Raw genomic sequence first — 13,497 nt, 5'->3', positions numbered from 1 at the left:
ACCTCCAGCAGCCTTACCCCATTCCTCAACCATTTTCAACAATAGGAAATTGTCTGGGAATATAACTAGAATAAAGAGATAAGAGTCTCGAATCATGTTGTAGAAAAACTAAAAACACTTAAAATATTTGCCAGCCTAGCAGCATTTGTGGATAGCAAATGTTGAGAGTATTTCTAGGGTTTTGTGCTTTCAATTCAAAATCTCAGCATCCACAGTATTTTGTTTTTACAAACAGTGGGATGCAGGTTAGAAAAGACCACTGAGAAAGAAAGGCTTATTTCTAGGGGAGTAGAACTGGATAGGGGTGAAAGTGTCAACCTTCTATTGAACCTTCGGAGTCCTATAAACAGGTCTGGTCTTTGTAGTACAATGAAGATATAGAGGCACTGGAGAGGTGCAAAGATTACTTACACGAATTGTATCAGACTGAGCGGTTATACCTATTGAGAAAGGCTGAAGAGCCAGGGCTGTTTTCTCTCAGATGTAGATAGCTGAGGGGTGGTACAGAGGTGTTTAAAAGATGCCGGTTCAGTGGTTCACACCCTGGTTTGATTCCAGCTTTGGGTCACTATCTGTGTGGAGCTTGCATGTTTTCCCTGTGTCTGCACTGGCTTCTGCTGTGTACTCTAGATTCCTCTCACAGTCCAAAGATGAGCAGGTTAGGTGGATTGGCCATGGTAAATATGGGGTTTGGTGGGATGTTCTTCAGAGGGTTGTTGCAGACTTGATGGGCTGAATTACCTCTTTCTGCTCAGTAGGGATTCTATGGTAAGAGATTCAGAGGGTAGATATTTTCTAATCACCCCATTGAGAAATGTTACTCCTTACCTCTGAAGCAGGTGGGGCTTGAACCCAGGCCTCCTGGTTTAGAGGTAGAGACTCTAACACTGTACCATAAAATCCCAGATTCTGAGGATAGCTGAAGCTCCCGTTAGCTTTTGAAAAGATATCCAGCCACCTAGTTCTTGGATATTTTTCCTTAATCAATCTGTTGGGAGATGCTATTGCACATCTCTGGAGTAGGTAGGAAACAAATCCAGTTCTCCTGACCCAGAGGCAACTTCCATTGCACCACGCAAGTCCAGATTCCTGAGAGATGTTACTAATTATCAGGTGACCAAACTTTAAGCCCTAAGTTTAAATTAGTCACTAATAAATCAAATAGGGTATTCAGGAGAAATTGGCTTTCCTTAGATTTGATTTATTGTAGTTGTGTGTACCTAAGTACAGTGAAAAGCTTTGTTTTGTGAGCAGTACAAACAAATCATAGCAAATAAGGACACACAGATTGTAAGATGCTTAGACAGAACGAGGCATACAAGGTTACAGCTGCAAAGGAGGTGCACAAAGCATGATCAACATTACCAAGATCAACATTATTTGAAGCGAGAAAGATTTGACCCTTATACCCCACCACCACAGAAGGTAGCTGAGGCGACTATAATGGAAGTGGAACTCTCAGGACTGACTCATGAAGAATGGAATCGGACTGTATGCTGACAGAGTCAGATGCAGAAATGTGGGAGGATCGTATGAATCACGGATATGATGTAGCTGGGCCAAATGGCCTGTCTCAACCATAAATACTGGCACAGATCTTGCAAGTCAGCTAATATAGCGTCTGTGCTTGCCATTTAGTTGTAAAAAATCACAACACCGGGTTATGGCCCAACGGGTTTCTCTGGAAGTGTTTCCAAATAAACCTGTTGTACTATAACCTGGCGTTGCGTGGCTTTTAACTTTGTCTACCCCACTTCGGCACCTCCACACCATGGCTTGCCATTTATGTCAAAGGAACCAGCCCACAAAGATCCTGCAATCTGTGGCTTCCATTTGATATTTCCAGCCTTAAATAGGAATCTGACATCAAGTTGAGGAGCGATCTAGACAACCATCAACCATGATATAACCAAGCAGGCCAATCACAAAGGAGAATGCTCATAGACAATAACTTAACAAGTTAAATCAGTGAATATCCTTCACTTCATAATATCAATTTACAGAGAGCAAACTAAAGATTGGGAAATACATATGGAATTAAGACAGAAACAAAGTTATAATGGGGAAAATTAACATTCCATAATCATAATGAGTGACTTTCAGGACCAGAGATGTTGTTCAGCTTTGATTATGGATCTAATGTGCCACTGAAAACCTAAGTACACCTCCTTCAGCAAGATGCAGCTTTATCAATGGCTTTTATAGTAAGGTTATCGCTGTCAAAATGATGATCTTGACAGTTCAGGGATTTCCAATTAACTACAGTTGAAGGGGCATTCTAGCACATACTATGGGTAAGTATAAAGTCACTGGCAGCAACACCTGAACTTCCACTTTTAACTGCTCGTACGTGGAATCTAGAAGTTTCAGTTTTGGAAATCCTTGCTGTCTTTTCTCTGGAAACTGAGGCCATGAGATAATCACAGATATCCCTGGAGCTTTTTTGTAAGGCATCAGGGCCCTCAAACAATGGAACACATTTGAGGAGCTGACTGCCTAGCCCTCCTTTCTAGGATATCTCACCCAAATGAAGTCCCTTGAAAGGAGAGCGCACAAATTATGAATTCCTGACAGATTTTTTCAAAAACATTTATTCAATTAACATACATAACACATTAACACATCTTTTCTTGTAAAACAGGTTTTGACAGACACACCATGTCCCAAATGCTGCCATGTAACCTCCTTCCATGTTGGGAGACCTGCTGTGCATTTCTACAGCAGCCTGCTATTTTAGATTCCCGGCATTTGCAATTTCACTTCCGTCGGCTCAATAACAAACTTCTCATTTCATGTACTTTTCTTGGTGTTCAGCAAGAACCTTAGCAGATGACTTGGCATCGTAGAACAGTTCACTGATTTCCTCCACATGCTCCTTCTCGATGCTATCTTTCCCATTGATCTTTGCCAGCAGGCTAGCTGGGGTCAGGAGCTGCACAGAGTACCTGTGTCACAAATACACAGTCATTAACCAGAATCCCACTTTGCTGCTTATCGCATCCTTTCATCTGTGAGAAGCAATTCAGCTTCACAAATATTGGTTAAAAATATGGCATGCATGCCTGCAGCACCACAGTTAATACAGGATCCAGAAATAAAAATGATCCCAAAGACAGCTAAGAAGCAAACTGTAAGCAACCAAATGTGTTTTGTGTTACAAACTTCACATTTATTTTTCAATGAGCATAGTTGTGCCTTTAAGTGGTGTTGCAATAGATTCTCCACCGCCCCCCCCCCTCCCCACCATAAAATCAAACAGAATTGAACAGCACAGGAGGCCACTGGCCAATCAAATCTGCACTAGCTCTTCTGAAGGACCATCTTGAATCATTATGCTTCTATCCCTTGCAAGCAAAACAAATTCTCCCTGAGGTGTGGTTCCCACAACTGAATATAGTTACTCTAGAGGGAGAGTGACCAAAGCTGTAACATAACAGCCCCAAGCTCCGAGGGAGACTTGCTTTGAGTCAATGTTCTCTTGGTAACACCACAGAAAATCCATAAGAAAATGAATTACATTACAAAAAGAATGCCAGTATGTTACTTCTAGCTGCACTGGATTATAAGACTAAGACACTATCAAGCTCGATAGATCAGAAAACATATTTGCACACAGATTATCAACCCAGGATGGTCACTGGAGTAAAATACTTTAGGCTTTTAGGCTGACTGTGTTAGGATATTAGGGAGATGATGGGTTGAATTCCCATTTTATCTTTCATTCATTCATGGGATCTGGGAATCGCTGGCTAGGCTAACATTTATTACTCATCCACATTGAGGTGAGTCTGGAGTCACACAAAGATTTCCTTCTGCAAGAAACATTAGTGAACCAAATGGGCTTTTACACCAATTGACAATACTTTCATGATCATCATTAGACTCTTAATTCCAGATTTTTATTGAATTAAAGTTTCACTATCTGCCATGGCAGGATTTGAACATGGCTTTCCTTGAACATTATTTGGGTCTCTGGATTAATAGTCTAGCAATAATACCACTAGGTCATCATCTCCCCCTAATAGTTTAAATATCTCTCCCTTTTAACTTCTGAAGAGGCAAAATTAAGTCTACAACTTAATATGAACAAATTTATTTAAACAAACTGGTCTAAACATTCCAGTTAACATAAGGTTAACATAGTTAAATCAACATGCATCAGTTTCTTTGGCCAATTCCTAACCAGTCCCCACTTGAAGGAAGATGCGTCTGTGATTGATAATGCTTTTCAGCCAATGTAAGGAAAGCTTTTTTAGAGAGCGCACTCTCTTGAGAAATGAATGTTGAGGCCATGTTTCATGGATTGGAAACTTGAAACTTTCTTAAGTTCATTTATGGGGCAGGTGGATCACTGGCTGGGCCAGAGTCTATTGCCCAGCCCCAATTACCCTTGAAGTGGTGGTGGTGGTGAGCTACTTTCTTGAAATCCATTTAATGTAGGGAAACACACAGTGCTGTTACAGAGGCAGTTCCAGGATTTTGACCTGGTGACATTGAAAAGACAAAAACCACAGGCTGTCAATGGTTTGGAGAGGAACTTGCTGGTGATGTTCCCATGTATCTCATGGGTTTGGAACTTAGAAAAAGAAAGAGCATGGGATAGGTTATAAAATTGAGCCAAAATATACATTACATACAACACCAGGGAAAGAAACTGTAAAAGAACTGACTCTCCAACATGTCTGCCCAACACAAAGTTCCAAACAGGGTCACATTGCATTATCAAAACAGCATGATAACGATCAGATTGTGCCTTCAAGTATGGTCAGATGTCAGCATAGGTGCAAACCCTGAAATTATTTAAAGTTCAAATAGACAGTGCAATAAGTGAGAACCAGGTGGGTTGTAGCATGTTGGGTGGATCGATCGAGGATTGTCTTTTTTTTAAATCCCTAATTATCTTGTAACACTTGGGTAGAGTCAAGACCTCAAACATCAGACTTCCTAATGCCACATGTCCAAATCTACGTGTGAAGGACAGTAACACTGGAGCACATCGCACAAGGCTGCAGGAGTCAGAGCCTGAGAGAAGAAAGCACCTTCCTACACACATGGAAAATATCACAATGGTTCCAGTTGGCCAGAGCTACTGCTTAGTTTAGTGGAAATGGTAGTTAAGGTATTAAATTGTTAAAATTAGAGAAGGGAATTATTCTAGAAGCAGAGATTTAGATTAGTTCCATATTCTCCAAAGTTTAGGAGAATAGATATAATCTCATTGAAACATAAAATTTGTGAGAGGTTTGACAAGGTAGTTGCTGGGAGGACACTTGGCCCCAGTCAGGGAATCTAGAACTGGGGTCATAAGGATTTTGATATTTAGAGCTGAGAGGAGTAGAAATTTCTTCAAAGTGTTGAGAAATTTCAGAATTCTCTACCCACAGAGGCTAATGGATGCTCACTTCTTCAAAGTATTTAGGGTGAAGGTTAATAATTTTCTGGAAACTAAAGGAATCTAAGAGGAAAGCTGAGGTAGAAGATCAGCTATTGTCTCAGTGAATGATAGAACAAGCCCGAACAGCTGAAAGGCTTACTGCGGCTCCCTGCCATTTTTAGTATGCCTCAGTCAGCAATGAGAGGACAGTGTTGAAAATGTCGATTTTTGAACTCAATGACAAATATCAACTGAAACTCTCAGTTTGTGCTCTGCACTTGTGAGAAAATATCTCAGTTTAAAAACCTTTCATAATGTACAAGAACTTTGGACTGCTAATATCTATCTGTACTGGTTATCGCGCTGTAAGGTTTCATTAACTGCTTTTGTATTTAAACAGCTTTCACTTTTTGAAAAACAGAAACCTTTCGTGTCAAATCCCATGGGCCTCTACCTACAGCACCATTCATCTTCCTGTGACAAGTTGAAACCAATAGCTATTACTGAATCTGTTATTCTACAGCACTGGCTAAAATTAAACACTGCCAGTGAAGAGTTTTTTTTGGCTGCAGGTAAAGAAGATGATTTAAAACCCTTGTCTTGGGCTCCTGAAAGCATCAGCACAGGGAAAGCAGCAAATCATTTCTGCTCACTTGGGTCAAAAGAAAACAAAATGCAAATGACATTATCAAGGTCTGGACAAGAGCCATAATTCCTTAACAAAGCAGCAATGGGTACTCACCGCAGGGTTGTCTTGGTGCCAATTTCCCCTAGGTGAACCAAGGCATCCTCACTGATGCTGATGCCTTCTGTCTGTGCTCGAATCTTGATTATCTGCCGAGCGGAGGATTAAGAAAATGAGAACAACAGATTCCATAACTGTCAGAGCAATCGATTCTCTGTCAGCACAAATGAATGCCCTGATCAACACAAGCTGATTATTCAGGCCAAAGTCTAATGATTTCTTCAAGTCAGTACAGAACAGAATGGAACTGGAATACTGAAATCTAAAAAAAAAAGTATTTGTCCAAATTTACAATATATTTGGTAAAACTATGGAATTGGGGCAGATAGAAGTGTACATTTAAATAGGACTAGGTTGCTTAAATTGTCAAATAGATCTGGTAAGAATTTCTGCGGGATGTGGCTGTCATTTAAAACATCACCTAACTGACTAATGCTATTTATTTATTGTGTCAGTGTGTGTATCCTCCCAGTGTTGTCTCTGGATCAAATAGTATCTTTTGCACACACAGTTGAAGCTCCCAATTGTTTCAGTTCCAGACAGGAAATCCTAAGTTGTTTAGCTCCTGGGTAGCAGAGCTGAATGGCCTCCACTTTGTGCATTCACCATTGCTCCTCAGTTAGACCATAAGACCATGCGATATAGGAGCAGAATTCGGCAAATAAGACTGCTCAGCCATTCAATCATGGCTGATGTGTTTCTCAACCTCATTCTCCTGCTTTCTCCTTGTAACCCTTGATAATCAAGAACCTATCTGCTTCTGTCTTAAATACACTCAACGACTTGGCCATCACAGCCTTCTGCAGCAGTGAGTTCCACAGATTAACTACGCTGTGGCTGAAGAAATTTTTCTTCATCTCACTGAATTCAAATTCCACTATCTGCTATGGCAGAGTTTGAACCCAGGTTCCAAGAACATTAACAGAAATTGTTATAAAAGCTCAGCAGGTCTGGCAGCACCTTTGGAGAGAGATTGGAACTAATGTTTCAGTTCTGAGGAAGGGTCACTCGACCAGAAACGTTAACTCTGATATCTCTCCACAGATGCTGCCAGACTGTTGTGCTTTTCTAGCAATCTGTTTTTATTTCTGATTCACAGTATCCACAGTTGTTTTTGGTTTTTCCAAGAACAGTATCTGGTGTGTGGACTAATGGTCTTGTGATAATAACACTAAGCTATCCCTTCCCGTAAATTTTCTATAATTCCATAACTTACTCCATGCTAGTTATTTGTCAACCAACATATCCAACTTGTCACATTCTGCCTTCCTATATCACAAAGATCCATTACCCAACTGGGTGATGCTTGACAGTCAGCCAAACAGCACCATTGTAAATGCAAGCTTTTCAATCAGTTATTGAACTGATCGGGTGTAAAAGCATTAACTATCACAGTGGAATCCGATCTCAAGTCTGGTGAATTAGGAATCCAGACTTTGAGACTACTAGGTGAAAGTGGGTACTACAGATGCTGGAGAGTCAAGATTAGAGTAGTGCTGGAAAAGCACAGGTCAGACAACATCTGAGGAGCAGCAACATTGACGTTTCAGGCAAAAGCTCTTCATCGGAAATGACTACTTTCAGACTACTAGTCAAGTAACAGGATAACATCGGTAGTATATCTGTGAACTGCTAGATCCTTGGATGAAGTGAATACCTTGCAATAATTATCTTTAATTCCACAATCTGAGGATCCCTGTGCTTATACTACAAACATGTGGACACAGCTGACTGTTAGAAACACACAAAGACGCAGGAGGCCGCCATTGTGTTTGCACAAAAACAGAAGAGTTGTCCAGTTTAATCTCATCGTCCAGCTTTGAGTCTGTAGCCCTGCAGATTGCAGTGCCTACTTTATATTGGAGAGTCATTGAGTTTGGTCTCTGGCATCTCAATGCACTCACTCTAGAATTATTTTGCTGAGACATGATGGTCCATATAATCTTTTCCATTTATCATTGTACAATAACATTGACTACAATGAATTAAATGACCAGGAAAATCTATATATTCTTTAAGAAGAAAATTTGAGAATGCCAGAAATTTACATCAGCCAACATTCAAAAAGTGTTGATTCACTAATGTTTCAGATGAGACTCCTTCTCTATGATGTTTTGCTAGCCTCATCTCTCCTGAATGTGTTGTTTGGACAGAGTGTCCAATTCCATTAGGGATCCACAACCAAACCCAATTTAGCTCAGGTCTAGCATGATTCCTAGACGGACTCAGTGGGCAATGATTAGAAGTAGAAAAGAGTTGCTCAATTGCCTTTCTGATAAAGTTAAAAATCACACAACACCAGGTTATAGTCCAAAAGGTTTATTTAGAAAATACAAGCTTTTGGAACGCTGCTCATTCATCACATAGCTAGTGGGGTAGGATCATAGAACACAGAATATATAGTAATTTCTGCCCCACTAGCTACCTGATGAAGGAGCAGCGCTCCGAAAGCTTGTACTTTCAAATAAATCTTGTGTTGAGAGATTTTTTTTTTAAACTTTGTCCACTCCAGTCCAAAATCAGCACTTCCATTTCATAAAATAAAAGTGACATCTCAGGGGTGTGTGGCTGTGTGTGTGTCTGTGTCTGTGGTGGAGTCACCTGTAGTGTGACATAAACCCAAGATTTTGGTTGAGGCCATCCTCATGGGTACGAAACTTGACTATCAGCCCGTGCTTGGCGATTTTTTGTTGTTGCGTATCCCAAAATCTGCCTTGGAAGATAGTCACCTGAAGATACAAGCCCAAATATCCTTGACCGCTGAGGTGTTCCTGGAACATCCCTGTCTGGCAGACTGGTGAAGACTTTTGATCCAGTCCTTCAGAGTACCCTACCCACTCTCATCCCATGTACTTCTCGCGTCAGGGACTTCTACTGCCTTCCAAAGATACACAAAGCCAACACACCCAGACGTTCCATCATATCAAACAATGGGACCCTGTATGAGAACCTCTTTGGCTATGTTGAGGGCATCTTGGAATCCATTGTACAATGGACCCCCAGATTCTGTCACGACACCACAGATTTCTTAAGGAAACTCAGCATGCATGGACCAGAAAAACACACGCACAAAGTCTATGGGGGAATTTGTATTTGCAGAGACATTCTAGTTTGATCAAAAAACACACAGTCAGTCAGTCCACGTGACATTTTATTAATTCCAACTTTGGAAATAGAACCGGTCTGACTCAAGGTTGGAATCCAAATAGACTCTAACCTCACACCTTTAATTCATTGCCTGAGCTGAGATGTCACTTGTTTTGGCACTCTTTACCAGCATTCCCCAAAATGACAGTTTGCTGCAATAGCCCCAGCATTCAATATCAGCAACTGCTAATCCTACAACTCATCCGCTTCATCCTCAAACAGAACATCTTCATCTTTGACAACCAGTTCTTCATCAAGTTACATGGAGCAGCTGTGAGGACCAAATGTGCACCCCAATGCACCAACATTTTCATGCACAAGTTCAAACAAGACTTCTTTGCTGCACAAGGCTTCCAACTAGCACTATACCCCAGATATATTGACAACATTTTCTTCCTCTTGACCCATGGTGAGGACTCACTGAAACAACTACATAGTGTTATCAAAAGGTTTCATCCCACCATCAGACTTACCATGGACTACTCTTTAGAATCAGTCTCATTCTTGAACATATACATTGCCATCAAGGACAGGCACCTCAGGAACTACTCTAACACAAGCCCATAGATAACCTCATGATGCTGCACTTCTCTAGCTTACACCCTAAACATTTTTTTTTCCTATCCAGGAGGAGCGGGAGACAGAGCAGAGGTGATGTTTGGGACCAGGAGGTTGCCGGGAAGGTAAGGACTTAGTATACATTTGGGCAGCGGCTAAACCGGAAATACTACACGAGTAGTATCTCCCTCCCATCCCCCTCCCCTAAACAGAAGAAAAGGACTCTGTAAGGTAAGGCCTTTTCTTTTCCTATATATATTTAAGTGCATTGCTTGGTATTAGTTACTTGAGCTAAAGCTAAAGCTTACAATGGCAGGCGACTTCAGACCTGTGGCACGTGCCTCTTGCTTGATGTGGGAGCTCAGGGACGTGGCTGACATCCCTGACTCTTACACTTGCAAGAAGTGTGTCCAGCTGCAGCTCTCGTTTGACCGCATAACGCCTTTGGAGCTGTGGATGGACTCACTGTGGAGCATCCGCGATGCTGAGGGGATCGTGGAGAGCACGTTTAGTGAACTGGTCACACCGCAGGTTAGAATTGCTGAGGGAGACAGTGCATGGGTGACCAAAGGCATGGAAAGAATAGGAAGGCAGTGCAGGTGTCCCCTGTGATCATCTCCCTCCAAAGCAAGTACACCATTTTGGATACTGCTGGGGGAGATGGCTCACCAGGGGAGGGCAGCAATTGCCAGGATTATGACACAGTGGCGGGCTCTGTTGTTCAGAAGGGCGGGAAAAAGAGTCGTTGGGCCATATTCATAGGGGATTCTATTGTGAGGGGGGTAGATAGGCAATTCTGTGGCCAAAAACGAGACTCCCGGATGGTATATCGGCTGCAGAGCATTCTTAAAGGGGAGGGTGAGCAGCCAGTTGTTGTGGTGCATATGGGCACCAATGATATAAGTAAATAATGAGAGGAGGTCCTGAAAGCAGAATTCAGGGAGCTAGGAGAGAAGTTAAAGAGGAGGACCTCAAAGGTAGTGATTTTGGGATAACTACCAGTGCCACGTGTGAGCCAGGGTAGAAATGAAAGAGTAGGCAGGTTTAACATGTGGCTTGAGGGATGGTGTAGGAGGAAGGGGGTCAGATTTGTGGGACACTAGGACAGTTCTGGGGAAAGTGGGACTATTACAAATTGGATGGTCTACACCTGAACCAGACTGGAACTAACGTCCTTGGGGGAGTTTTTGCTACTGTTGTTAGGGAGGGTTTAAACTAATGTGGCAGGGGGCTGGGAACCAGAAGAGAAGACTAGTAGAGAGTGAGGTGGAAACTAGAGACTGTAAGGAACAGGATCATGAAGTTAGCATTACCAAGGGGAAAACTAGGCAGAGAGCAGATGAATGCAAAGGAACTGGTGGTCTTAAGGTGCATACGTTTTAATGCAAGCAGTATAGTGGGTAAGGCAGATGAGCTTAGGACTTGGATTGGTGCCTGGGAGTATAGCAATCACAGAGACTTGGGTGAAGAAAGGGCATGATTGGCAACTAAATGTTCCAGGATATAGATGCTTCAGACAGGACAGGGCAGGGATAATATCACGGCTTCGCTAAAGGAGGACAATTTGGAGGCTTTGAGCAGTGAGGCGTTATGGGTAGATCTGCGAAATAAGAAGGCTGCAGTTACATTGCTGGGGCTGTACTACAGGCCTCCCAATAGTGAGCGTGAGGTAGAAGAACAAATAGGTAAACAGATTATGGAAAGATGTAGAGGCAACAGGGTGGCCTTTGGGAATAGTGACCACAATTCTGTAAGTTTTAAAATACTCGTAGACAAAGGTGAGAGTGGTCCTTAGGGAAGAGCACTAAACTGGGCCAAGGCTAATTATATCAAAATTCGGAAGGAGCTGGGAAATGTGGATTGGGGGCAGCTATTTGAAGGGAAGTCCACGTTTGATATGTGAGAAGCTTTCAAGATAGGTTGAAGATAGTGCAGGATAGGCATGTCCCTTTGAAAACAAAGGATAGGAAGGGCACGATTTGTGAACTGTGGATGACAGGAGAAATTGTGCGACTAGCCAAAAGGAAAAGGGAAGTGTACATAAGATCCGGGCAGCTACGAACAAAACAGGCTTGGGAGAAATATCGGGAGAGTAGGACCAATCTTAAACGAGGAATCAAGCGGGCTAAAAGGGATCATTAAATAACTTTAGCGAGCAGAATAAGAGAGAATCCCAAGGCCTTTTAGGTAAATAGACAAAGGGTTGATCCACTAAAGGATAAAGAAGGAAAGTTGTGTGTCAAACCTGAGAAAATGGGTGAGATTCTCAATGATTACTTTGTGTCAGTGTTCACTGAGGAGAGGAATATGATGAATGTTGAGATTAGAGTTAAAAGTTTGTTTACTCTGGATAATGTTGACATAAGGAGGGAGGATGTGTTGGGTAGGCTGAAGAATATTAATATGGACAAATCCCCAGGACCGGATGGGATCTATCCCAGGTTGCTGGGGGAGGCGAGAGAGGAAATAACTGGGGCCCTGACAGATATCTTTGTAGCATCCTTAAATACAGGTGAGGTGCCGGAGGACTGGAAGGTTGCTCATGTTGCTCCCCGTTCAAGAAGGGTAGTAGGGATATTCCGGGTAACTACAGACCAGTGAGCCTGATGTCAGTGCTGGGAAAGTTGCTGGAGAAGGTATTGAGGGATAAGATCTATTTACATTTGGAAAAGAACGGGCTCATCAGTGACAGGCAATGTGGTTTTGTACGGGGGAGATCGTGCCTTACCAACTTAATAAAGTTCTTCGAGGAAGTGACCAAGTTGTTAGATGAAAGAAGGTCTGTAGATGTCATGTACATGGACTTTAGTAAGGCATTTGATAAGGATCCCAATGGTAAGCTAATAGAGAAAGAGAAGTCACATGGTGTGCAGGGTGTTCTAGCGAGGTGGATAAAGAACTGGTTGAGCAACAGGAGACAGAGTAGTAGTTGAAGGGAGTTTTGCAAAATGGAGAAAGGTGACCAGTGGTGTTCCACAGGGGTCAGTGCTGGGGCCACTGTTGCTTGTAATATACATAAATGATCTGGAAGAGGGCATTGGTGGTCTGATCAGTAAGTTTACAAATGACACGAAGATTGATGGAGTAGCAGAAAGCAAAGGGGACTGACAAAGAATACAGGAGGATAGAGATAGACTGGACAGTTGGGCAGAGAAATGGCAGATGGAGTTCAATCCAGGAAATGTGAGGTGATACGTTTTAGAAGGTTTAATTCTAGAGCAAAATAGACTGTAAACAGAAGAGCCTTGGGAAAAGTTGATGAGCAAAGAGATCTGGGAGTTCAGGTCCATTGTACCCTGAAGGTGGTTGCACAGGTGCATAAAGTGGTCAAGGCGGCATACGGTATTCTTGCCTTCATCAGTTAGCATATTGAATATCAGAGCTGGCAAGTCATGTTAAAATTTTGTAAGACTTTGGTTCGGCCGCATTTAGAATATTATGTATGGTTCTGGTCGCCACATGACCAAAAGGATGGGGATGCTTTGAAGGGGGTGCAGAGAATGTTTATGTATAGAAGGTGCTAGCTATGAAGCGAGATTGAGTAGAATAGGATTGTTTTCATTAGAAAAAAGGAGATTTAGGAGGGACCTGATTGAGGTCTTCAAAATCATGAAGGATATAGACAGGGTGGATAGAGATAAGCTTTTTCCCAGGGTGAGGATTTCAATAATGA

The 13,497-nt window shown here is 42.1% G+C and overlaps 1 protein-coding gene across 1 annotated transcript in view; it reads right to left on the bottom strand.

The window, feature by feature from the left end:
- Window positions 1-1,180: 1,180 nt before the first annotated feature.
- The window catches only part of ruvbl1 (RuvB-like AAA ATPase 1), a 75,266-nt gene continuing 62,949 nt past the window's right edge, over window positions 1,181-13,497 (bottom strand). The window contains exons 10-11 of the mRNA XM_072581796.1: window positions 6,117-6,208; window positions 1,181-2,945 (exon numbers count right to left, since the gene is read on the bottom strand). Coding sequence (XP_072437897.1) covers window positions 2,786-2,945; window positions 6,117-6,208 — 252 coding nt within the window. The 3' untranslated portion in view covers window positions 1,181-2,785. The remainder of the gene's footprint in view (window positions 2,946-6,116; window positions 6,209-13,497) is intronic.

Source organism: Chiloscyllium punctatum, chromosome 12 (assembly GCF_047496795.1).
Source record: "Chiloscyllium punctatum isolate Juve2018m chromosome 12, sChiPun1.3, whole genome shotgun sequence".
NCBI classification, from domain to species: Eukaryota; Metazoa; Chordata; class Chondrichthyes; order Orectolobiformes; family Hemiscylliidae; genus Chiloscyllium; species Chiloscyllium punctatum.
Note: the sequence above shows the minus strand (reverse complement) of the source record. Positions and strands in the feature narration are given on the sequence as shown.